General features: G+C 50.6%; 1 protein-coding gene across 1 annotated transcript in view; it reads right to left on the reverse strand.

Annotated features, from left to right (window-relative positions):
• The window catches only part of LOC143956835 (uncharacterized), a 100,130-nt gene extending 76,358 nt beyond the window's left edge, over positions 1 to 23,772 (reverse strand). The window contains exon 1 of the mRNA XM_077467009.1: positions 23,594 to 23,772. Within this exon, the coding sequence (XP_077323135.1) occupies positions 23,594 to 23,654 (61 nt within the window). The 5' untranslated portion in view covers positions 23,655 to 23,772. The remainder of the gene's footprint in view (positions 1 to 23,593) is intronic.
• Positions 23,773 to 24,870: the final 1,098 nt, after the last annotated feature.

The following is a 24,870-nucleotide window of genomic DNA, read 5'->3' on the forward strand; positions in this document are numbered from 1 at the left end:
TGTGGAAGAAATGAAACCTTTATATGTATATAATAATGTGGACATGTAATCTATATAGAATCGGTCTGACCAATAAAACCAACACAGAGGAAACTCCATCAGAGTCAGTGACAGACACTCAATGTGCGGTCAGATCGGGGCACCTGTCTTGAATGCATTGGAGTTCAGGGAGGATGGAGGACGCAGGACCGGTGAACGATCCCTAAGAGGTACGTATAAACCACAGCAAAATCATTGGTAAGAAAAAGGGAGAGCGAACGGCGTTAAGGTAAAAAAATAAAAGGGGAATATAAAGTGCTCACAGTGCCACCTGTCCCCAGTGGCACGTATAAGTGCCATCTGTCATCAGTGTCACGTGTCAGTGCCACCTATTAGTGTCTTCTGTCAGTGTCACGTATTAGTGTCATCTGTCATCAGTGCTACGTATTAGTGTCATCAGTGCTACGTATTAGTGTCATCAGTGCCAAGTATTAGTGTCATCAGTGCCAAGTATTAGTGTCATTTGTCATCAGTGCCACATATTAGTGCCATCTGTCATCAGTGCCATGTATAAATGTAATTTGTCATCAGTGTCACGTAATAGTGTCATCTGTCATCAGTGGCATGTATAAATGTAATTTGTCATCAGTGTCACGTGTTAGTGTCATCTGTCATCAGTGCCAACGTATTAGCCTTGATAAAAAGCTGCATCCTGTGGCAAGCCCTGGCCCTGTGCAGCTGAGACATTGCCACCTCATCCTCTACCCTGCTCCCGGGGGCCCAGTGTCCACCCGCTATCCCTCACAAAGAATACTAGCCCTCCTTCAGAACAAGTTTTACTACGGATGGGCCCCCCCAGGACCCGTTGCTTGCATTCTAAAAAAAAGAAGGCTTCCCACACCGCTCCATCAGTGGCCACAGTGTCTGGGTGGCAGCCTGTGGCTGCAATGGCGGTGAGCACTCCAAAAGCTGCGGAGTCAGGGACAGCAGAGTCCCCCATGGGAGCAGAAATCCTAGCGGCCATCACGGCATGCAAAGAAACCCTGACTGCCAAGATAAACTTCCTAATGGTAGATGTCAGCCTTATTCGCCAAGATATGGATACATTCTGATTCCATGTGGCGGAGGTGGAGGACAGGGCCTCCACAGTGGAGGTGTCAAGAAGGTCAGCCCAGCCACCTGTCCGCTACTGAAGGTTCGGGCTGCAAAGCCCCTGTCATGAATGTCTGTCGGCGCACGCGGGTGCGCGTTAACGCAGGTGGGCGCACGCGGGTGCGCGCCAACGCAGGTGGGCGCACGCGGGTGCGCGCCAACGCAGGTGGGCGCACGCGGGTGCGCGCCAACATAGGTGGGCGCACGCGGGTGCGCAGATGTCCTGGTGGGCGCACGCGGGTGCGCAGATGTCCTGATGGGCGCACGCGGGTGCGCGTTAATGCTATTGGGCGCACGCGGGTGCGCGCTGGTGTTGCTGGGCGCTCGCGGGTCCGCGGATCCGCGGGAGCGCGCGCGGGAGCGCGCGGGAGCGCGCCGTGACGGCCCTTGGCGCCAAAGGGGTTACTTAAGGGGACCTGTTGCCTTGCCTCCTTGCTGTCCGGTCTACAGCGTTCCTGTCGTGACCCCTCTGCTCCTGCTTACTTCTTGCTCGTTCCTGTGACCCGGCTTATCCTGACGACCCCTTGTTTGCTGCCTGCCTCTGACCCCGGCTTGTCTGACGATTCTTCTGCCTGCTGATTCGGTACCTACCTGCCTGCCTGTTCCTGACCTGGCTTGTTCACCACGTTATCCAGTCTGCTGTCCCTCCACGGTGCCAGTCTTCCGGTATCCTGCCTTACCTGCTTACGGGTCTGTCGTGAGGAGCCGTACTACAGAACACCTTCCCCGCTGCTCCAGCGTGTGCGTCTTCTGCTGATCTCATCGCTTGCTGGTCGCTGTTCCTGCTGCATCTGCTCCTCTCCTGCACCCGGAGCTTTACACCTGTGTCCTGCTTGGCACTTGTGCCCCTTCCGTGCTCTAGAACCTCTGTATCCTCTACCAGGAGTTCCTGAGCCGGAGGAATACGAGTAGCCGCTCCCAGCATCCGTGGGCTCAACCACCAGGTACGTGACAGTACCGGACAGCCATGTCCGAGCCCACGTCGGGAGCCTCCCCGATGGATGAACTTTGCCGCCACCTTGCCGGTCTCACTCAGGCTGTGAAGAACTTACAAGAAGGGTACAACCGTCTGGAGGGTCAAGTTCAGGCTTTGTCAGCATCTTCACCACCTTCGACAGGTTCAGCTCCCCCTCCGTCCGTGGTAATGATGCCACCCGAACCAAGGGTCCCCACGCCTGAGAGGTTCTCAGGGGATCGAAGCAAATTCAGGGCATTCCGTAATGCCTGCGGTTTATTCTTCGCCTTGCAACCCCGGACTTTCTCTCTTGAAGCCACCAAGGTGGGGTTCGTCATTTCCTTGTTACTAGGGGAACTTCAGTCCTGGGCCCACCGTCTTCTCGAGCAGAAGCATGCCTCTCTTGATAACTTGGACTCCTTCTTCCTGGCAATGTCCCAACTTTATGAGGACCCTCAGTTGACAGCTACCGCAGAAGCGGCCTTGCACTCCTTACAACAGGGCCGAAGACCTGTAGAGGACTATGTAACTGAGTTCAGGCGGTGGAGTGCCGACACCAACTGGAATGACGCCGCCCTGCGCTTCCAATTTCGTGCAGGTCTCTCTGAAAACTTAAAGGACGAGCTGGCCCGTGTGGGCATCCCAGAGACTTTAGAAGCTCTCATTAACCTCTCCATACAGATCGACAGGAGATTAAGAGAACGGAGATCAGAATGCTCTGCCGGTCCTTCCTGTCCAGTTTGGATGCTTCCACGAGTCCCCAGTTACCCTCAGCCAGCTTCCTCTGCTCCGGTGTCTTCTTCCTCCGATTCCTCCGAACCTATGCAACTTGGTCTCCTACGGCCCTCTCTCACGCCGGAAGAACGTCTGCGTAGGAGGACTAATAATCTATGCCTGTACTGCGGGGAACCAGGACACTATGTAAGGACCTGCCCAGCCAAGTTCCGTAAGTGCCAAGCCACTACCCCTGTACCTGTACCCACCTTACCTGATTATGCTTCTCATCTGGCTGTTTCCGCTCTCTTACAGCTTCCAGGAAGGAGTATTCGGGCCACCGCAATTATTGATTCTGGAGCCTGCAGTGGCTTCATGGACTTGACCTTTGCCATCAAGAACCACGTTCCCCTGCGTCCACGGGCGAAAGGACTTTCAGTACACTTGGCCGACGGATCTGTTCTTAAGTCCGGGCCAGTTACACAGGAAACAAGACCCCTGTTGACTACCATCTCGGGGAACCATCAAGAACTTTTATGCCTGGACATTATTGATTCTCCCTTATTCCCAATCATCCTTGGCATGCCCTGGCTGAAGGCCCATAACCCTCAAGTGGACTGGTGCACCGGGAAGATTAACTTCTCCTCTCCCTATTGCAACCAGCATTGCTTGATTAAGCCTACCGATACTCCCCCTTCTTTGTTGTGCCTGGAAGCTAACAAGGAGATTCTCCAATCTGTTCCTGAGACCTACCACGAGTTTTTGGACGTTTTCAACAAGAAAGGTGCCGAAACTCTCCCGCCACATAGACCTTACGATTGTCCGATTGAGCTCCTTCTGGGGGCCGAAATCCCTTTCGGAAGGATTTTTCCTCTAACTGAGCTGGAGTTGGGCACCTTGAAGACGTATATTGACGAGAACTTGGAAAGGGGATTCATCCGACCTTCTACCTCCCCCGCGGGAGCCGGAATCTTCTTTGTAGAGAAGAAAGACCATTCTCTGCGCCCCTGTGTTGATTATCGGGAACTGAATAAAATAACTATCAAGAATCGGTACCCTCTACCTCTGGTACCTGAACTATTCCAGAGACTAGGGACGGCGGCGGTATTTACTAAGCTGGATCTCCGCGGGGCCTATAACTTGATTCGTATCCGAAGCGGCGATGAGTGGAAGACTGCCTTTCGCACCCGGTTCGGGCACTTTGAGTACCTGGTCATGCCCTTTGGGCTATGCAATGCACCTGCTACATTCCAGCACTTCGTGAATGACATTTTCAGGGACTACCTTGACTTGTTTGTTATAATTTACCTTGACGACATCTTGATCTTTTCCTCTTCTCTGTCCGAGCACCGTGAGCACGTCAAGAAGGTGTTAATCAGATTACGTTGTCATAGCCTGTACGTAAAACCAGAAAAATGTGTGTTTGAACAGCAGAGTATTCAGTTTCTGGGCTTGATTATCTCTGTGGAAGGCATTCAAATGGACCCACAAAAGGTTTCCGCCATTCTGGATTGGCCTGCTCCCTCTGATAAGAAGGGCGTTCAACGTTTCGTGGGCTTCGCCAACTTTTACCGGAAATTCATCAGGGGGTTCTCTACCATCATCTCCCCCATCACGAAGCTCACGAAGCAGGGCTATCGGTTCCACTGGACACCCAAAGCTCAGGAGGCTTTTGTGGCCCTCAAGAATCTGTTCACCTCGGCATCAATCCTGAAGCACCCTGATCCAGCTCTACCCTACATCTTAGAGGTCGACGCTTCTGAAATTGCGGTTGGGGCTGTTCTTTCACAGAGGCAAGGTTCCAAGGCCCTCCTGCATCCGGTGGCATTTTTCTCCCGCAAGCTTTCGGAAGCTGAAAGGAATTATGATGTGGGAGATCGGGAGCTGTTGGCTATCAAATCGGCACTCGAGGAATGGAGGTACCTTCTGGAAGGAGCAGCACACCCCATCCTCATTTTTACAGATCACAAGAATCTCGAGTACCTGAAGGTCGCGAAGAGGCTAAAACCACGTCAGGCCAGGTGGGCACTCTTTTTTACTCGATTTTCTTTTCATATAACCTACAGACCTGGGTCGAAAAATACCAAGCCAGATGCCCTCTCGAGGATGTTTTGCGGACCTGAAGCCTCTTCTCCCCCGGATACTATCCTATCTTCCGGGAATTTCCTTTTACTTCAGGAAGACCTGTTGGACCAGATTAAACGGGCCTCTCTCCATGCCTCTCCTCCTTCTGGTGTCACTCTGCAGGCAAGAGACAATCTTTTGTGGCATCTGGACAAGATCTTTGTACCCCAGGGGGTACGGGTAGCTGTTCTCAGCGCCTGCCATGACCATAAGTTGGCCGGTCATTTCGGGGTAATCAAATCACTTGAACTCCTGCAGCGGACCTTTTGGTGGCCACAACTGGCAAAGGACTGCAAGAATTATGTGGAATCCTGCACGGTCTGCTCAAGAAACAAGGGCAGCAGATCCAAGGTCTGGGGTCTGCTGAAACCTCTGCCTGTCCCTGAAAGACCATGGAGGATGATCTCCATGGATTTTATTGTTGAACTGCCTCTTTCTGAAGACCATTCTACCATCTTCGTAGTTGTGGACAGGCTCTCAAAGATGGCGCACTTCCTTCCCATGAAAGGTACCCCCTCCGCTGCTGAGACTGCTAAGATATTTGTTAGAGAAATTGTGAGGCTTCATGGGATCCCTGTGGACATTGTCTCTGATCGGGGGGTACAATTTACTTCAAGATTCTGGAGGGCGTTATGTGGTTCCCTGGAGATCAACCTTTCCTTTTCCTCTGCTTATCACCCGCAGACTAATGGCCAGACGGAAAGAACAAATCAAACTTTGGAACAGTACTTACGTTGCTTCTCATCTTTTTCTCAAGATGATTGGGTCTCCCTCTTACCTCTCGCTGAGTTTGCCTACAATAATTCTGTCCACTCCACCACCAAGCAAACCCCTTTCTTCGCAAATTACGGATTTCACCCCCTGTTTCTAACAAATAATCTCCCGGAATGTTCGGTACCTGCCGTTCAGGAAACTTTGACCTTCTTCAGCAACAACAACAAGCTTCTTCGGGAAACAATGTCCAGAACTCAGGAATATTACAAACGGATCTTTGATAAAAAGAGGAGAGGGGAACTTAGCCTGGAGCCTGGGGATCAAGTTTGGCTGTCAACCCTGAACCTAAAGCTGGCATGCCCCTCCAGGAAACTGGGTCCAAAGTTCATTGGTCCTTTTCCGGTTAAAAGGAAGATCAACAGTGCAGCATACGAGTTGCAACTACCAGAGTCTTTCCGGGTCCATCCGGTTTTCCATGTGGCTCTTCTTAAACCCATTGTCCCGGATCCCTTCGTTGGCAGAGACGTTGGTCCACCTGAACCTGTCCTGATCGACGGAGAAGTCGAATTCGAAGTAGAGTCGATTCTGGACTGCAGGAAGAGACGGGGACAGGTCCAGTACCTCGTGAAATGGAAAGGATACGGTCCTGAAGATAATTCTTGGGAGCCGGAAAGTAATATTCATGCTGAAAAGCTCATCCGGGCCTTCAAGAGAGCGCACCCAGCTAAGCTGGCCCAGTTGGGCATCCGGGGGCTGCCCCTTGGGGGGGGGCAATGTCAAGAAGGTCAGCCCAGCCACCTGTCCGCTACTGAAGGTTCGGGCTGCAAAGCCCCTGTCATGAATGTCTGTCGGCGCACGCGGGTGCGCGTTAACGCAGGTGGGCGCACGCGGGTGCGCGCCAACGCAGGTGGGCGCACGCGGGTGCGCGCCAACATAGGTGGGCGCACGCGGGTGCGCAGATGTCCTGATGGGCGCACGCGGGTGCGCGTTAATGCTATTGGGCGCACGCGGGTGCGCGCTGGTGTTGCTGGGCGCTCGCGGGTCCGCGGATCCGCGGGAGCGCGCGCGGGAGCGCGCGCGGGAGCGCGCGTGCACGTGCACGCGGGAGCGCGCCGTGACGGCCCTTGGCGCCAAAGGGGTTACTTAAGGGGACCTGTTGCCTTGCCTCCTTGCTGTCCGGTCTACAGCGTTCCTGTCGTGACCCCTCTGCTCCTGCTTACTTCTTGCTCGTTCCTGTGACCCGGCTTATCCTGACGACCCCTTGTTTGCTGCCTGCCTCTGACCCCGGCTTGTCTGATGATTCTTCTGCCTGCTGATTCGGTACCTACCTGCCTGCCTGTTCCTGACCTGGCTTGTTCACCACGTTATCCAGTCTGCTTTCCCTCCACGGTGCCAGTCTTCCGGTATCCTGCCTTACCTGCTTACGGGTCTGTCGTGAGGAGCCGTACTACAGAACACCTTCCCCGCTGCTCCAGCGTGTGCGTCTTCTGCTGATCTCATCGCTTGCTGGTCGCTGTTCCTGCTGCATCTGCTCCTCTCCTGCACCCGGAGCTTTACACCTGTGTCCTGCTTGGCACTTGTGCCCCTTCCGTGCTCTAGAACCTCTGTATCCTCTACCAGGAGTTCCTGAGCCGGAGGAATACGAGTAGCCGCTCCCAGCATCCGTGGGCTCAACCACCAGGTACGTGACAGGAGGATAAGGTTCGATCTGATTCCAGAGAGGTGAGGGCCTTGCAGTTACAGGGCAAGGGGCTCCAGGAACGAGCCATAGATACAGAAAACCGCCTTAGGCGTAACAACATCCGCATACTTGCTTTGCCTGAGAGAGCTGAGGGCCCCAAACCAGCAGAGTTCTCCGAGCAGTTGTCATCCACCCTGTTTAATCTGGGTAATATGCCACCCACATTTGTAGTGGAAAGAGCCCACAGGGTCCCACCGCTCCCTCCAAGACTTGAGGTCCCTCCACGTCCATTCTTGCTACGCTTATTGAACTACCGTGATCGTGACCGTATCCTGGCGGCAGCCCGATCCATGCCGGAAATCAAATATGAAAATGCCAGACTGTCTTTCTTCCCAGATTTTTCTCAAGAGGTGCAGCAGCGCCGCAAGTCTTTTACAGATGTCAGACGCCGACTTAGAGAAAAGGGCATTCGTTTTGGCCTTCTATACCCCAGCAGGCTGAGGATCACTGATGGTGACAACACCCATTTCTTTGATACCCCGGAGGCCGCTGCGACGTGGTTGGATACCCACTAGTGCTATATTACCAACTGGAACTGAGCCAGACAATCAGCTTGTTGGGACCAGAACCATACCTCACCTTATATGAACCCACCATCATCCTAACTCTCGGTTATATACCTTTTGCTGTTGGAACTGAGACAAACTCCTCCTGCTTGCAGAGCTCCAACAACCAGTATTCAGACTTTGTCTTTGACCCCTAAGCAGTGATTGATTCACCCCAAAAAGTTTTTTTTTTTTGACACCCCCCTCCCTCACTCAGGTCCCGGCAAGAACGAGGACTTCTGTCGGTTACGGCATGCCCCCCCCCCCTTCTTTGTTTTTGGTCCAGGAAGTGACCATACTAACCAAAGTTTAAAGGGTTTATCGTTAGTAAGTTCTTGGGTACAGGCCCGATCCGTTCACTCCCCAGTTTTTCGGAATGTCATCAGATGAGAGCAGGTCTGACATCTCAATGTCATTACGGGAATTGTTTCTTAGTTTCATGTATGTTTATGTTCGTTTGTTTGCTTGGTCTTCCATAGGTCATTATTCCACCTGGCACGGGTCCCTGAGGTCTTTGCTCCTCCTGAGATGTGCACACACACCTGCTTCGGCCCTCCTTCCCGCCCACCCCAAGCCTCCGCACAATGACAGGACATGACGCTCCCACCTTCAATGTAATGTCCTGGAATGTCCGGGGGCTTGATTCCAAATTTAAAAGAGGACTGCTCTTTAAATACCTTAAATTGCATTCCCCACATTTGGTAATTCTGCAGGAAACGCACCTTATGGGCAGCATATTACTGGCACTAAAAAAGCCATGGGTCCAAAGAGCCTTCCATGCCTCTTACTCCACATATGCTAGAGGGGTCACAATACTGATCAGCAAGTCCTTCCCATGTGTGATGGAACAGGTTCACACTGATCCCCAGGGTAAATATGTGCTAATAGTGTTCAATGTCTGGGGTATCCAGTATGTTGTGGTGGGTATTTACATCCCCCTCCTTTCTCCCCCTACACCTGGACACCATTCTAGAGAAAATCTCACCATGCTGCCCGGCCAAATTGTTACTCATGGGCGACTTAAATGCCATTTTAGCTCCTGACCTAGACAGACCCATTCCCCCTAAACAATTCTCCACAGACTTACTCTCGTGGGCAGAGGCTCTGGGAGTAACTGTGGTGTGGAGATGGAGACATCCCATGACCAGAACCTACTCCTGTTTCTCCAGCACACATAAAACTTCCTCCCACATTGACCTAGCCTTTGCTAATTCAACCATGCTGACAGGTATACCAGATGCCTCTTACTTGCCCAGCGGACTCTCAGACCACTGCCCCCTCCTCCTTAACATCCGCTCTCCGTCCTCTCGCTCTTTGTCCCTCTGGCACCTGGGGACCCATTGGATCTCCCATGCGGACCTGGCCAATGCCATGCCACCACGTTTAGCAGAGTTTTGGGATCTTAATACAGGGTCCTTATCCACGACAATGACCTGGGGTGCCTTCAAGGCTTTCACTAGAGGGCAATACATCTCGTCTATTGCCGGGATTCGGAGGGAGCAGGCTGCTGCCACAACGGCCCTACAGACCGCTGTGCAATCACAAGCTGGCATTTATGCGGAATAGGCAATGGTTCTTTGAGCAGGGAGATCGTGACGGTTGCCTTCTGGCAATGTTGGCGCAACATGATAAGCTCTTGACGGTTATCCCTAGTGAATCCCCAGTGAGGCCGATTACCCCTGAGGAGGTTCTGAGGGCGATTGGGTCCTTCCCCCCGGGGAGGTCGCCAGGGGCCTGGATGGACTCCCCATTGAGTTCTATAAGACTCATGGGTACCTACTGGCCCCCAAATTGGCTCAGCTTTAAACCCACTGTCTGACTGATGGTGCCCTTCCGGCTTCCATGAGTCATGCCCACGTCATACTCATACACAAACCAGCTAAGGACCCCACTTTCTGTGCCTGCTACAGGCCTATCGCCCTCCTTAATACAGATTTCAAGATCCTCACCAAATTACTAACCACAAGACTACAGCCCCTGCTGCCCTCCATCATCGAGGCTGACCAAACTGGTTTCATGGCCAATCAAGCAACAGATGTAAATTTTAGACGCCTGTTCACCAACATAAACACGCAAGATCTCAATGGGAGATCCAGGGTGGTGGCCTTACTCGACATCGAGAAGGCCTTTGACATGGTGGAGTGGTCTTTTTTTGGGAGATCCTCCGATGGATGGGGTTTCCCCTGGTCTTTATCGAATGGATTAAGGTTCTTTACCGAGACCCCACCTCAGCCATTAAGTTGGGAGGGGGCCTGTCACGGTCCTTCCATCTGTCCAGAGGTACGCGGCAGAGCTGCCCTCTCTCTCCGGCCGTGTTCGCCATTGTGATGGAGCCACTTGCAGAAGCCTTTCACAACTCCCCCCATTTTAGGGGGCTACGGGTTGGCTGGCTGGAGGAGCGGGTCGCCCTGTATGCAGACGACCTCCTACTTTTCCTCAATGATACGGGTCCATTGCTGGAGGGCACTCTACAAATCCTCAACTCCTTTTCCTCTGTCACGGGCCTCAAAGTCAACTGGACAAAGTCTCTCTTGTTTCCCATAGACTCGGCGGCCCGTGCCACAGCTCCCACTAACATTCCCCTTCAATTGCTAGAGACTTTTAAATACCTGGGGGTGATGGTCTCCAGACAGGCTTCTGATTACTTACCCCTATCTCTGGTAGTCCAGGAGACTCGGTAACGGCTGAAGGCATGGGAATCATTGCCCCTTTCACTGATGGGGCATATTAATTTATTCAAAATGAAAATATTACCCAAATTGACATACTTATTCCGCCACTACCCACAGTGGATACCTAAATCTTTTTTCACACACCTGCATCACCTCCTTGCCTCTCACAGTCCCCCAGACTACAAGGAGGAGTCCCCCAGATATGCCTGGACCACACTGATACGCCTGACCTCTCAGGGTGGCTTGGCGTGTCTGTATTTATACAAATACTTTTTAGCCACCCAATTAGTATCGGTTGCTTGGTGGCTCAATCCGGACAGTTCCAATCCAGCTACCCAACTTGAGATGGCAGTGCTGGGATTCCTTGAGGCGCTCAAATTCTTGCTTTTTCATGGCCCCCGGGCCCCCTACCAGTTGACACCCTCCATGCGCACCACATTGTGTGCATGGGGGGCCTAAACAAGCAATTTCACCCAATGCTCCCCTCTGGCTTAAAGCGGGACTGTACTGGGGAAAAAAATATTAAAAGCCAGCAGCTATAAATACTACAGCTGCTGACTTTTAATAAATGGACACTCACCTGTCCCGGGGTCCAGCGATGCCGGCAGCCGAGGCCAATCGATCGCTCGGCTCTCGGCTGCTGCCGCCACCATTCTAGGTGAGGGAATCAGGAAGTGAAGCGAATCGGCTTCACTTCCCGGTTCCCTACTGCGCATGCGCGAGTCGCGCAGCGCAATAGGAATTGTCCGCGCTGTCTCTGGAACCCGTGTGTGTCCCAGCAGACAGCGCAGCAGGACAGGAAGAGGCATAGACTCCCACGGGAGTCTATGCCCGGAAGTGGGTGTAAATACCTGTCTTTGACAGGTATCTCCATCCCCCTCCCCCCTGAAAGGTGCCAATTGTGACACCAGAGGGGGGGCGGGTTCCGATCAGCGGAAGGTCCACTTTAGGGTGGAACCCCGCTTTAACCCAACCCTAAAGCACATCTACAAATTGCCTGAACTTCATGCCTGGACAAAATGTAATATAAAAATGGTTTCACTGATTGTCCCTAACCAATCCCTAATCCCACTTTCCAAACTGAACTCCGATTTTAACATACCACGGTCCTATTTTTTTCGATACATTCAACTCTCTCATGCCTACAGTTGCCAATTCTCTAATTCCCCTCCTCAACTGATCCAGTCTTCGCTAGAAGACCTCCTTAGATCTGACTGTGCAAAAAAAAACACCTCGCAATTATACTCACATTTGATCATCATCTCTCTTCCAACTCTGGAAAAGTTAAGGTCTAAATGGCTCCATGACATCCCGAAGTTTGACAGTGACGACTGGGAAGACATATGGGATTTCCCTTTTACATCCCTGGTCTCCCTAAGAGACCACCTGATACAATTCAAAATAGCTCACAGGGCTTATTTCATCCCTCATAGACTGCACAAAATGAACCCTGACTCACCTCCTGGGTGCTGGAGATGTGGTGGGATTCCTGATGACTTCACCCACATTTTCTGGACCTGCCTGGCAATTGTCAATTACTGGAGGGAGGTATTAGACTTTATCACGCAAATTATATCTGTGCAAATACAACCATCAATGGCGATTTGCATGTAGACCTGGTAGAACAACTAAGCCTTATGACAGCGGGTCGCACGCTAGTGGGGCTCCTACTATTTTATGCCCGCAAAGCCATAACCCTTAGCTGGTGCAAACCAACCCCCCCTCCTCTCTCCCTATGGAAACAACTCATCAACAACAGCCTACCTCTCTATAAGGACACATACGCAAATAGAGGGTACCCCAACAAATATGATAAAATCTGGTCTAAATGGCTGGCAGACCCCTCCTCTGCCTCAGAGACCTCCTAACTAGAGATGGACAAACTTCCGGCGGGACGTTTCGCGAACGCAAACCATGAACACGGCCGAAAGTTCGCAAACCGCAAATTGTGCGGTGGGCCCCATTGACTTCAATGGCAGGCGAACTTTAAAAACCTACAGGTCATATTTTCAGCCACAAAATAATTACTAGCTGTGCACACATAGTCCCACCACATGGCCACTGACATAACACATGTATGAAGTGAATCTGGGATCGACAACGACAAGCATTCTTTTTTTATCTGTGAAATTTTGACAATTCAGGACTCAGGAGCGCATGAAGGCAATGGAGGAGAGGGAAGGTCAGGGACCAGGGTAGGCAAAGAAGAGGGTGCAGGAGATGATCACCAGTATCGTGATATAGAGCACTGACACCAGCACCGTGATAGAGTGCACTGACACCAGCACCATGATAGAGTGCACTGACACCAGCACCGTGATATAAAGCACTGACACCAGCACCATGATAGAGTGCACTAACACCAGTACCGTGATATAAAGCACTGACCCCAGCACCGTGATAGATTGCACTGACACCAGCACCGGGATATAGAGCACTGACACCAGCACTGTGATAGAGAGCACTGAGACCACACCAGCACCGTGATAGAAAGCACTGACACCACACCAGCACCGTGATAGAGAGCACTGACACCAGCACCGAGATAGAGAGCACTGACACCACACCAGCACCATGATAGAGAGCACTGACACCAGCTCCATGATAGAGAGCACTGAGACCACACTAGCACCGAGATAGAGAGCACTGACACCACACCAACACCGTGATAGAGAGCACTGACACCAGCACCGTGATAGAGAGCACTGAGACCAGCACTGAGATAGAGTGCACTGACACCAGCACCGCGATATAGAGCACTAACACCAGCACCGTGATAGAGTGCACTGACACCAGCACTGTGATATAGAACACTGACACCAGCACCATGATAGAGAGCACTGAGACAACACCAGCACCAAGATAGAGAGCACTGACACCACACCAGCACCAAGATAGAGAGCACTGACATCAGCACCGTGATAGAGAGCACTGACACCAGCACCGTGATAGAGAGCACTGAGACCCCACCAGCACCGAGACAGAGAGCACTGACAACACACCAGCACCAAGATAGAGAGCACTGACACCACACCAGCACCGTGATAGAGAGCACTGACACCAGCACCATGATAGAGAGCACTGACACCAGCACCGTGATAGAGAGCACTGAGACCACACCAGCACCGAGATAGAGAGCACTGACACCACACCAGCACCGTGATAGAGTGCACTGACACCAGCACTGTGATATAGAGCACTGACACCAGCACCGAGATAGAGAGCACTGACACCAGCACTGATACCAGCAACTCACTGCTGGGCCCCAAAAATATGACGCCACTCAACCTCTTCAAACAGGAGGGTACGGGCATATAGTACGGTGTGCTTTTTTGTACAAGGAAGTGAGCCAAATGTAGAAAAAAGGTCTGTGTGCTCGATTAAATAAATTGTTTATAGAGATATACATGGTCTACTGGTCACATGTGTTGACTTCCTCCGAGATCCGTGCCTCATTCATTTTTATAAATGTGAGGTAGTCAACACTGTTGTGAGATAGGCGAGTGCGCTTATCGGTCATGATCCCCCCTGCTGCGCTGAACGTCCTTTCGGACAGGACACTGGATGAGGGGCAAGCCAACAGTTCCATTGCAAATTGGGCAAGCTCTGGCCAGAGGTCAAGCCTGCCCACCCAATAGTCCAGGGGTTTATCACTCCTCAGAGCGACCACATCGACCGTTAACCCGATGTAGTCAGACACCTGTCGGTCTAGGCTTTCCCTTATGCTGGATCCGGATGACACCTGTCGGTCGGCTAAAAGAATGACCTCATATCAGAAGTCACACATCTTCAAACCACCCTCTTCTTGCAGGCGCTGTTGGATTGGTACCCACAACTCTTTCTCTGGGCGTGCGAATTGCTCCTCTGCCAGCGCACGCAAAAGCAGAATGCAGCATTTCTCGAAGCAAGGCCTGGAAGTGCTCCATTCTGACAGCCCTCTGTGACGGCGGTAACATTTCCGCCATTTTGTGTTTGTACCGGGGGTCTAAGTACGTTGCCACCCAGTACTGGTCCTTGACCCTTATGCTTTTTATACGGGGGTCCCTGTTAAAACACTGGAGCATGAAGGCCCCCATTTGCACTAAACTGGAAGCGGTGTGGTGGCCAGGGTCCTGCTCATCATCCAGGATAATGTCGTCCTCCTCGTTCTCCTCTGCACAACAACAGGGATCCCAGAAAGGTTTAAAGCATGCTCTTCTTGCTCCTCCTCATCCGCCCGCCACCATCCTCCTCTGACTCCTCTTCAGACTCCTGTTGTTGACTTGTCTCAGATAGAGTAGCCCCCCTGGGAATTCATCCAGCATTGCGACTTCTTCATCTTCCCGCTCCTGCTTCTCCACGGCTTGATCAATGACACAATGCAATGCACGCTCCAAAAAAAAGGCATAAGATACCTTGTCACTGATGGCGCCATGGCTGCAACTGACCAGTTTGGTTATCTCATCAGAAGTCTGCATGCGTCGCGCATGAGCAGCCACTAGCGCAGTGAAAAAAAACCCAGCTCCCCAGAACCTGTTCTGCCGCAGAGTTCATACAGGTAGACGTTAACTGCACGTTTCTGCTGGAGCAGCCTATCAAGCATATAGAAGGTTGAGTTTCATCGCGTCGCGCAATCGCAAATAAGACGTCTGACCAGCAGATTGTGTCGCCACTGAATGTTAGCAAGGCAAGCCATGGCCATGTAAGATCTTCTGAAATGGGCTGAGATTTTCCATGCCTGCCGCAAGATGTCCTGGACCTCAGGGTATTTGGCAACGAATCGCTGCACGACCAAGTTTAAGACGTATGCCATGCATGGCATGTACGGAATTTTGCCCTGTTTCAATGCGCTAAGCAGATTGGCACCGTTGTCACACACCACTTTACCAACTGTCAAATTGAGCGGTGTTAGCCACTGATCTGACTGTGAACGCAAAGCTGAAAGGAGTGCCGGGCCAGTGTGGCTCTTGGCTTCCAGGCACAACAGACGCAGCACAGCATGGCAATGTCTCAAGCATGTCTAATAGGTTCTGGGAGCTTGGGCGGCGCAGCGGAAGAGACGCTAGCAGCGGAAAAGGAGGAGTCAGCCGAGGAGGAGAGGGAGGAGGATGGAGTAGGAGGAGGAGAAGAAGAGGCAGGCCTGCCTGCAATCCGTGGCGGTAAAACCAAATCTACATGGGTGCCACGGGTTACATGCTTGACGGGCATCAGAAGGTTCACCCAGTGGGCAGTAAAAGTGACATACCTTCCCTGCCCGTGTTTGCTAGACCACGTGTCTGTGGTCAGATGTATCTTGGCACCGACACTGTGTGCCAGAGATACATTCACTTGCCGCTGAACATGGCCATATAGCTCTGGGATGCCCTTCTGTGAGAAATACTTCCTTCCTGGGACCTTCTATTGTGGTGTTCCAATGGCCACAAATTTTCGAAAGGCCTCCGAGTCCACCAGTTTATATGGCAGTAGTTGGCAGGCTATCAGTTCTGACAAGCCAGCCGTCAACCTTTGGGCAAGAGGGTTATCTGGTGTCATCATGTTTTTACGCTCAAACATTTGGCCCACGGAAGCCTGCCTTTTTTGCAGAAAAACGTGAGCTTGGCATGATGGAAAGTGGAGTGGAGGACAATTGTGAGGAGAGAGGAGAAGGAGAAGTAGAAGATGAGGCTGGACGGTGAGAGCCTGGAGTGTGGCTTTGTGTGTTCCGTTGCTCCCACTGGGCTCGGCTGCTCATGTGCCTTCTTAAGGCGGTCGTCCCTATGTGAGTGTTGGGCTTACCGCGACTAATGCGTTGACTACAAAGATTGCAGATGGCAACGCTATTGTCAGCAGTGGACACGTTAAAAAAAGCCCACACTGCGGAGCCATGTGCCGGCGTCCTGGGAGCGCCAGATGTGACCGTTCATGGTTGATGCCTTGCTCCTGATACATTCACATTCTGCTTTGTCCCTCCTGTGCAATGTAAGTTCCGCCTGCTTCTCCTCCCTATCTGCTGGTCCATATCTCCATCTGAACTCCCCTCCTCTTCCTCTCTTGTGGGCACTCACGTGACATCACTAGACACATCATCATCGACGTCACCTTCCCCACCACTATAATTAGAGATCTCGGAGTAGGCAGCAACAGCGGGGACAAACCTCTTCCTTGGGCTGATCTGGGTACTGTCGTCAGACTGCTGAGTGGCGGTTGTTGCTACCTCCTCTTCCTGATCCAATGCCAAGAATGGCTGCGCATCAGAAATATCTTGATATGGATCGGAAAATAATTCTTGTGACTCAAGTGGAAGGTATATGGTGGTGGTGGTGGTGTTGTTGGTGGTAGTGTCTTTGGGGGTGCACATAGCAGAGAGTGAAGAAGAGGGTGCAGATCGAGAGGATGAGGAGGGTGCAGAAGAGTAAGGCTGAGTGAGCCACTCAACCAAGTCTGGTGCGTCCTTTGACGTAATCACATGCACCTTCTGCAATTTGCCACTTTGGCTCAAGCCTGTTGCTCCTGCCCTACCCCTAGCACCCCTGCGGAAGGGCCTGCCTCTTCCTCTGCCTGTCATTTTTTAAATGACCCTGTGACAAAAGTCTCTAGATAAGTGCAGTATGTATGTGGAAGAAGGTATATAACACCCTGCTTCAATCTGTTGTTTTTGGGGGCCACTGGTCTATCACACCAGTTATAATACTTTTTTTATTGCGTTTGTCACTCTTTGTAGTATCGCTGCAGAACCGATCAGCAGTCACAATGCTGCACAGTGGAAATGCACTATACTATGCTTTCCATATGTGCAAGTGTTTTATACGTGTATTACACACCTATGTACTGCACACCAAATAGTACACCTATACCAGTCCTTACAAGGACCTTTGTGGACCTAGTAGCTAGTGATTTGCAGACTGTCCCTCAGTCCCTACACTGATAAAGGAATGCTGCAGAATAGGACAGCAGTCAGCAGCAGTGCACCACAACCCTATATATTGTACACTTATACCAGTCCTTACAAGGACCTTTGTGGACCTAGTAGCTAGTGATTTGCAGACTGTCCCTCAGTCCCTACACTGATAAAGGAATGCTGCAGAATAGGACAGCAATCAGCAGCAGTGCACCACAACCCTATATATTGTACACCTATACCAGTCCTTACAAGAACCTTTGTGGACCTAGTAGCTAGTGATTTGCAGACTGTCCCTACACTGATAAAGGAATGCTGCAGAATAGGACAGCAGTCAGCAGCAGTGCACCACAACCCTATATATTGTACACCTATACCAGTCCTTACAAGGACCTTTGTGGACCTAGTAGCTAGTGATTTGCAGACTGTCCCTCAGTCCCTACACTGATAAAGGACTGCTGTAGAATAGGGCAGCAGTCAAGTATAATATTCTTTCTATATTTGGAAGAAAGTATATTATACGTGTACAACCCTATATACTGTACACCTATACCAGTCCTTAAAAGGACCTTTGTGGACCTAATAGTAATAGCTAGTGATTAAACTGACTGTCCCTGCTCCACACAGCGTCCTGTCCCTCCCTGCACTGACAAAAGACAGGCTGCTGCAATCACCAGCACAGCAGTGCACTGAACCCTATATACTGTACTACATCTATACCATACCAGTCCTTAAAAGGACTTTTATGGACCTAATAGCTAGTGATTTGTGTCACTACAGTCTCTCCCTGCTCCACACAGCAACCTCTCCCTATAATGACATAAGACAGAATGTAAAATGGCCAACCAGATCAGGTCTATTTATAAGTTAGGGGGAATGTCCAATTGTCCGTGTGCTGAAATGTCTCAATTGGCTGTCCTGTACCCCATGGTGGATGTGTCATCATGGGTCAAAGTTCTTTCACTCTGTAAACACATATTTCCACTGGGCAAACAGCGGCAATAGTCCGCCGATCGGGCGAATCGCGAACATGCAAAATTCGCCGCGAAATGACCGCCATGCGAACAGTTCGGCCGTTAGGCCTAACAGACTCGGCCCACTGTGGCTCTCAAGTGGATGTGGACTGTGCACAACAAATATAACAAGTGTCATCCTATTATATACTGGCATGAACTATATCACTGAGTGACCCATTGAATGTTGCTACTACTATATATGGTATCATGATTCGTGCTTTATGTATGATGTTTATGTATGACAAGACAAACAGGTGGTCCCCGCAAGGGCCTTACCTTTACTATGTAAGACCAATGTAAGTTTAATTGTTTGTTTTGTTCGTTCTTCTAATTGCAAACTAATAAAATGATAAAAAAAAAAAAAAAAGTTCATGTGGGTGTAAAGGCTGTTGTCCCAATACTCTTGACAATGCTTGGAGGGGGATCTCACTGGGGAAGATCAAAGTGTGTGCTGGAGGTGGGATCTCACTGGGGAAAGGCCAATGTGTGTGCTGGAGGTGGGATCTCACTGGGGACAGACCAATGTGTGTGCTGGAGATGGGATCTCACTGGGGAAAGGCCAATGTGTGTGCTGGAGGTGGGATCTCGCTGGGGACAGACCAATGTGTGTGCTGCAGGTGGGATCTCACTGGGGAAGATCAATGTGTGTGCTGGAGGTGGAATCTCACTGGGGAAAAGCCAATGTGTGTGCTGAAGGTGGGATCTCACTGGGGACAAGACCTATGTGTGTGCTGGAGGTGGGATCTCACTGGGGAAAGACCAATGTGTGTACTGGAGGTGGGATCTCCCTGGAGAAAGACCAATGTGTGTGCTGAAGGAGGGATCTCGCTGGGGACAGACCAATGTGTGTGCTGCAGGTGGGATCTCACTGGGGACAGACCAATGTGTGTGCTAGAGGTGGGATCTCACTGAGGAAAGACCAATGTGTGTGCTGCAGGTGGGATCTCACTGGGGAAAGATCAATGTGTGTGCTGGAGGTGGAATCTCAGTGGGGAAAAACCAATGTGTATGCTGCAGGTGGGATCTCACTGGGGAAAAACCAATGTGTGTACTGGAGGTGGGATCTCACTGGGGACAGACCTATGTGTGCGCTGGAGGTGGGATCTCACTGGAGAAGATCAATGTGTGTGCTGGAGGTGGGATCTCACTGGGGAAGATCAATCTGTGTGTGCTGGAGGTGGGATCTCACTGGGGAAGATCAATGTGTGTGCAGGAGGTGGGATCTCACTGGGGAAAGACCAATGTGTGTGCTGAAGGTGGGATCTCACTGGGGACAGACCAATGTGTGTGCTGCAGGTGGGATCTCACTGGGGAAGATCAATGTGTGTGCTGGAGGTAGGATCTCACTGGGGAAGATCAATGTGTGTGCTGGAGGTGGGATCTCACTGGGGAAGATCAATGTGTGTGCTGGAGGTGGGATCTCACTGGGGAAGATCAATGTGTGTGCAGGAGGTGGGATCTCACTGGGGAAAGACCAATGTGTGTGCTGAAAGTGGGATCTCACTGGGGACAGACCAATGTGTGTGCTGCAGGTGGGATCTCACTGGGGAAGATCAATGTGTGTGCTGGAGGTGGGATCTCACTGGGGACAGAACAATGTGTGTACTGCAGGTGGGATCTTACTGGGGAAAGATCAATGTGTGTGCTGGAGGTGGGATCTCACTTGAGACAGACCAATGTGTGCGCTGGAGGTGGGATCTCACTGGAGAAAGATCAATGTGTGTGCTGGAGGTGGGATGTCACTGGGGACAGACCTATGTGTGCGCTGGAGGTGGGATCTCACTGGGGAAGATCAATGTGTGTGTTGGAGGTAGGATCTCACTGGGGAAGATCAATGTGTGTGCAGGAGGTGGGATCTCACTGGGGAAAGACTAATGTGTGTGCTGAAGGTGGGATCTCGCTGGGGACAGACCAATGTGTGTGTGCTGCAGGTGGGATCTCACTGGGGAAGATCAATGTGTGTGCTGGAGGTGGGATCTCACTGGGGAAAAGCCAATGTGTGTGCTGAAGGTGGGATCTCACTGGGGACAGACCAATGTGTGTGCTGGAGGTGGGATCTCACTGGGGACAGACCAATGTGTGCGCTGGAGGTGGGATCTCCCTGGAGAAAGACCAATGTGTGTGCTGAAGGTGGGATCTCGCTGGGTACAGACCAATGTGTGTGCTGTAGGTGGGATTTCACTGGGGAAAGATCAATGTGTGTGCTGGAGGTGGAATCTCACTGGGGAAAAACCAATGTGTGTGCTGCAGGTGGGATCTCACTGGGGAAAGACCAATGTTAGTACTGGAGGTGGGATCTTGCTAGGGAAGATCAATGTGTGTGCTGGAGTGGGATCTCACTGGGGAAAGGCCAATGTGTGTGTTGGGGGTGGGATCTCACTGGGGACAGACCAATGTGTCTGCTGGAGGTGGGATCTCACCAGGGACAGACCAATGTGTGTGCTGGAGGTGGGATCTCACTGAGGAAAGACCAATGTGTGTGCTGAAGGTGGGATCTAACTGGGGACAGAACAATGTGTGTGCTGCAGGTGGGATCTCACTGGAGAAAGATCAATGTGTGTGCTGGAGGTGGGATCTCACTGGGGACAGACCTATGTGTGCGCTGGAGGTGGGATCTCACTGGGGAAGATCAATGTGTGTGCTGGAGGTAGGATCTCACTGGGGAAGATCAATGTGTGTGCAGGAGGTGGGATCTCACTGGGGACAGACCAATGTGTATGCTGGAGGTGGGATCTCACTGGGGACAGACCAATGTGTGTGCTGGAGGTGGGATCTCACTGGGGAAGTTCAATGTGTGTGCTGGAGGTGGGATCTCACTGGGGAAGATCAATGTGTGTGCAGGAGGTGGGATCTCACTGGGGAAAGACCAATGTGTGTGCTGAAGGTGGGATCTCACTGGGGACAGACCAATGTGTGTGCTGCAGGTGGGATCTCACTGGGGAAGATCAATGTGTGTGCTGGAGGTGGGATCTCACTGGGGACAGAACAATGTGTGTACTGCAGGTGGGATCTTACTGGGGAAAGATCAATGTGTGTGCTGGAGGTGGGATCTCACTGGGGACAGACCTATGTGTGCGCTGGAGGCGGGATCTCACTGGGGAAGATCAATGTGTGTGCTGGAGGTAGGATCTCACTGGGGAAGATCAATGTGTGTGCAGGAGGTGGGATCTCACTGGGGACAGACCAATGTGTATGCTGGAGGTGGGATCTCACTGGGGACAGACCAATGTGTGCGCTGGAGGTGGGATCTCACTGGAGAAAGATCAACGTGTGTGTTGGAGGTGGGATCTCACTGGGGACAGACCTATGTGTGTGCTGGAGGTGGGATCTCACTGGAGAAAGATCAATGTGTGTACTGGAGGTGGGATCTCACTGGGGACAGACCAATGTGTGTGCTGGAGGTGGGATCTCACTGGGGAAGATCAATGTGTGTGCAGGAGGTGGGATCTCACTGGGGAAAGACCAATGTGTGTGTTGGTGGTGTGATCTCACTGGGGAGGTATCCCTTCATTTGTCATGGAAGATCCTTGAATTATAATTTTATTCTCATGGAAAAATGATATAGACTGAGCATTTCTCCTTATTTTCCCAATTTTCTTTGTCACAATTTAACTTATCCAAGTTCTCTGTATTTTCAGTGAAGTTACTCTGGTGTATCACATGAAAAGTAATGAGGACTGCAGAGGCCCGGGTTTGATACAGGAGCTGTTTCATGAATCATGTGAAGCAATGACAGCGTTGTCTCCCTAGGCTGCTCTTCCCATTTCCTTCCCTCACAGAAAGTTAGAACTGGATTTTTTGCAGCATCAGCAGGTTTTTTTGTTGTGTCCCTGCAGAGAATGTTCTTATTTTAAAATAAGAAAACAAATGCATCCACCACATATAAGCATAGGTGTGTTCACAGGGTGTGCTGGGTGTGTCTAGGCACACCCTAATCATCCTGTGTGGTGCCAATTCCCCCTGCTTCTCAGCATGTCCTGTCTCTCCCCTGCAGTGCTGCCAGCTTTCCTCCTCCCCTCTCCTGCTGGCTGCTGTAGGGGATTTTTTAGGATGGATGAATGAATGAACACAGTGATTGATCTGTACCCATTGCTCCTGTGTTTTTTTCTTAACCAAAGCTTAGTAAGCTATGTTTACTATGCTTCAGTCTGTGAATGAACAGGAACCCGCTTAGCAAAGAGCACTTCCCATTTGTTCACTGTCCAGTGCAGCTGAGGCTGCAGAGAAAGGGACCGGGGAGGCTCTGTCCTCAGTACTTTTCTCTCTGTTTAGACCCCTTGATATTTCACCAAAGCCCCCAGTGGGGCTCCTAAAAAAAAAGTAAAAAAATAACTCTGGGAGGGGCAGAGGCTGTATGATTGATATTTTTGGTGTTGTGTTCCTCATGTTAACATTTTGCTTGCAAAGTCCATCTAGATGTGTGAGAGGTGTAATGAATGCATGATCTCCAACACAGAGGAGTGGACAGATATCAGGCCTTTCAGTAACAGGCCGTCTGCAGAGAATGGGATTGATTTATTAGGTAAACCGGCCGTTCACTTTCCAAGGGGATTCTCCTTTCAGTTTGGTGAATGTGGTGAAAATGTACTTTTCAAAGAATACCCAATCACATGCAAGGGGGATTTATTTTATTTATTTTTTTACTTTTGCTTGGACATGATTAAATGAAAGTAGTCAGCAGAGCTTCACCTCATTTCACTGAGCTCTGGGGCAAACTCACAATCTTTTTGACTTCGGGCTGCATTCACACCTGAGCGTTTTCAGCTCATAAAATGCTTGTTTAACCCCCGAAAAAAATGCCTGTAAAATGCCCAACAAGCAAAATCCCATTCATTTCAATGGCACCTGTCCACATCGGCGTGTTTTGTCACCTGACGCAAAACGCCCAAAAAAATGCCCTGAGCTCAAAAAAGAACATGAGCTTCTTTGGGGCAGATGACAGGCCGTTTTTCTGCCTTTTACATTGGTGACCCTGAACAAATATGTGGCAAAATCACGGTAAAACACGGCAAAGACGCACGACTTTGAAATACTCAGGTGTGAATGCAGCATTACTAAATCAACCCCCATGAGTCTATAATGGTAAAATATGTGAAAGAATTATAAAGTGATGAATTGTACTCACCTGTACAGGTAATAGTGGGAGGAGTCCACTCCTGGGAGGAGCGGGGGTTGTTACATCTCATTTTGTTTGATGATGGATAATATCCAGTATTACACCATACTCTCACCTCTTCTCCATTATTATAATACTCCTTGTATTCAGGGATATACGCCGTATTTGGTATTGTTGGAGGAGAACATTGTGCTGTGGAAGAAATCAAACCTTTATATGTATATAATAAATGTGGACATGTAATATATATAGAATCGTTCTGACCAATAAAACCAACACACCGGACCGGTGTCAGCGCTGGTCTGAACGAACGCTAAGAGGTACGTATAAACCTCAGCAAAATCATTGGTAAGGAACAGAGAAGAAACTTCCATTACACATAGTTACATAGTTAGTAAGGTTGAATAAAGACACCAGTCCATCCAGTTCAACCTGAGAGAGTGCCTACCCCTATCCCTGTACATCGTACACTCACATCAGTCCCTACCCTCAAGGAGCCCACAATCCAAGGTCCCTATTCATATACCAGGGCCAATTTTGGACAGAAGCCAATTAACCTACCTGCATGTCTTTGGAGTGTGGGAGGAAGCCGGAGTAACTGGAGGAAACCCACACAGGCACAGGGAGAACATGCAAACTCCAGGCAGGTAGTGTCATGGTTGGGATTTGAAGGGACCCTTTTTACTGCTAGGTGAGAGTGCTACCCACTACACCACTGTGCCGCCACAGATGTTTTTATGCACACAGAATTTCATTAACATGAGCAACCAGCAAAGAGTGCAGTGGTCAGGAGTATATAATGCAATTATAGGTAGAGTCCTGACCACTGCACTCTGTATGTTATAAATTATTTTTACATGTCTGCCAGTGCCTCTGCAATACTCCTGCTATACTCGTTAATTGGAACGGCTGCCATCATATGAGGTATCATTGGTCTACTGCTGTGCTCTCCCACGGGTCTGTCATGAGGAAGTGTAAATGGTATAACATTGTGGACTAGCAAAATTAAAAAGTGAAGCAGTCTTTACACGCAAAAGGAGGTACTATGGGGGGAAGAAACTGCAAGGTATAAGGAGTACCATTGGTGAAAAAGTGCTCCCCTATTTTGTATTTTATACAATAAATTAAGAAGCGGTCTTGCGGCAGGTGTGAAGAAGAGTCGCACGAAAGGAGCAGGAGATTGTTTTTCCCTATACACATGCCCCCTATTCCCCCCCCTCCCCCCCCCCCCCGCCGGTAATGTTCCCCTCTGTTTTCTCTCTTCTTCTCCCCCATTTTTTTATGTG

This window comes from Lithobates pipiens, unplaced genomic scaffold, assembly GCF_037356315.1.
Source record: "Lithobates pipiens isolate NorthernLeopardFrog02 unplaced genomic scaffold, aLitPip1_a1.2 Scaffold_44, whole genome shotgun sequence".
Classification (NCBI taxonomy): Eukaryota; Metazoa; Chordata; class Amphibia; order Anura; family Ranidae; genus Lithobates; species Lithobates pipiens.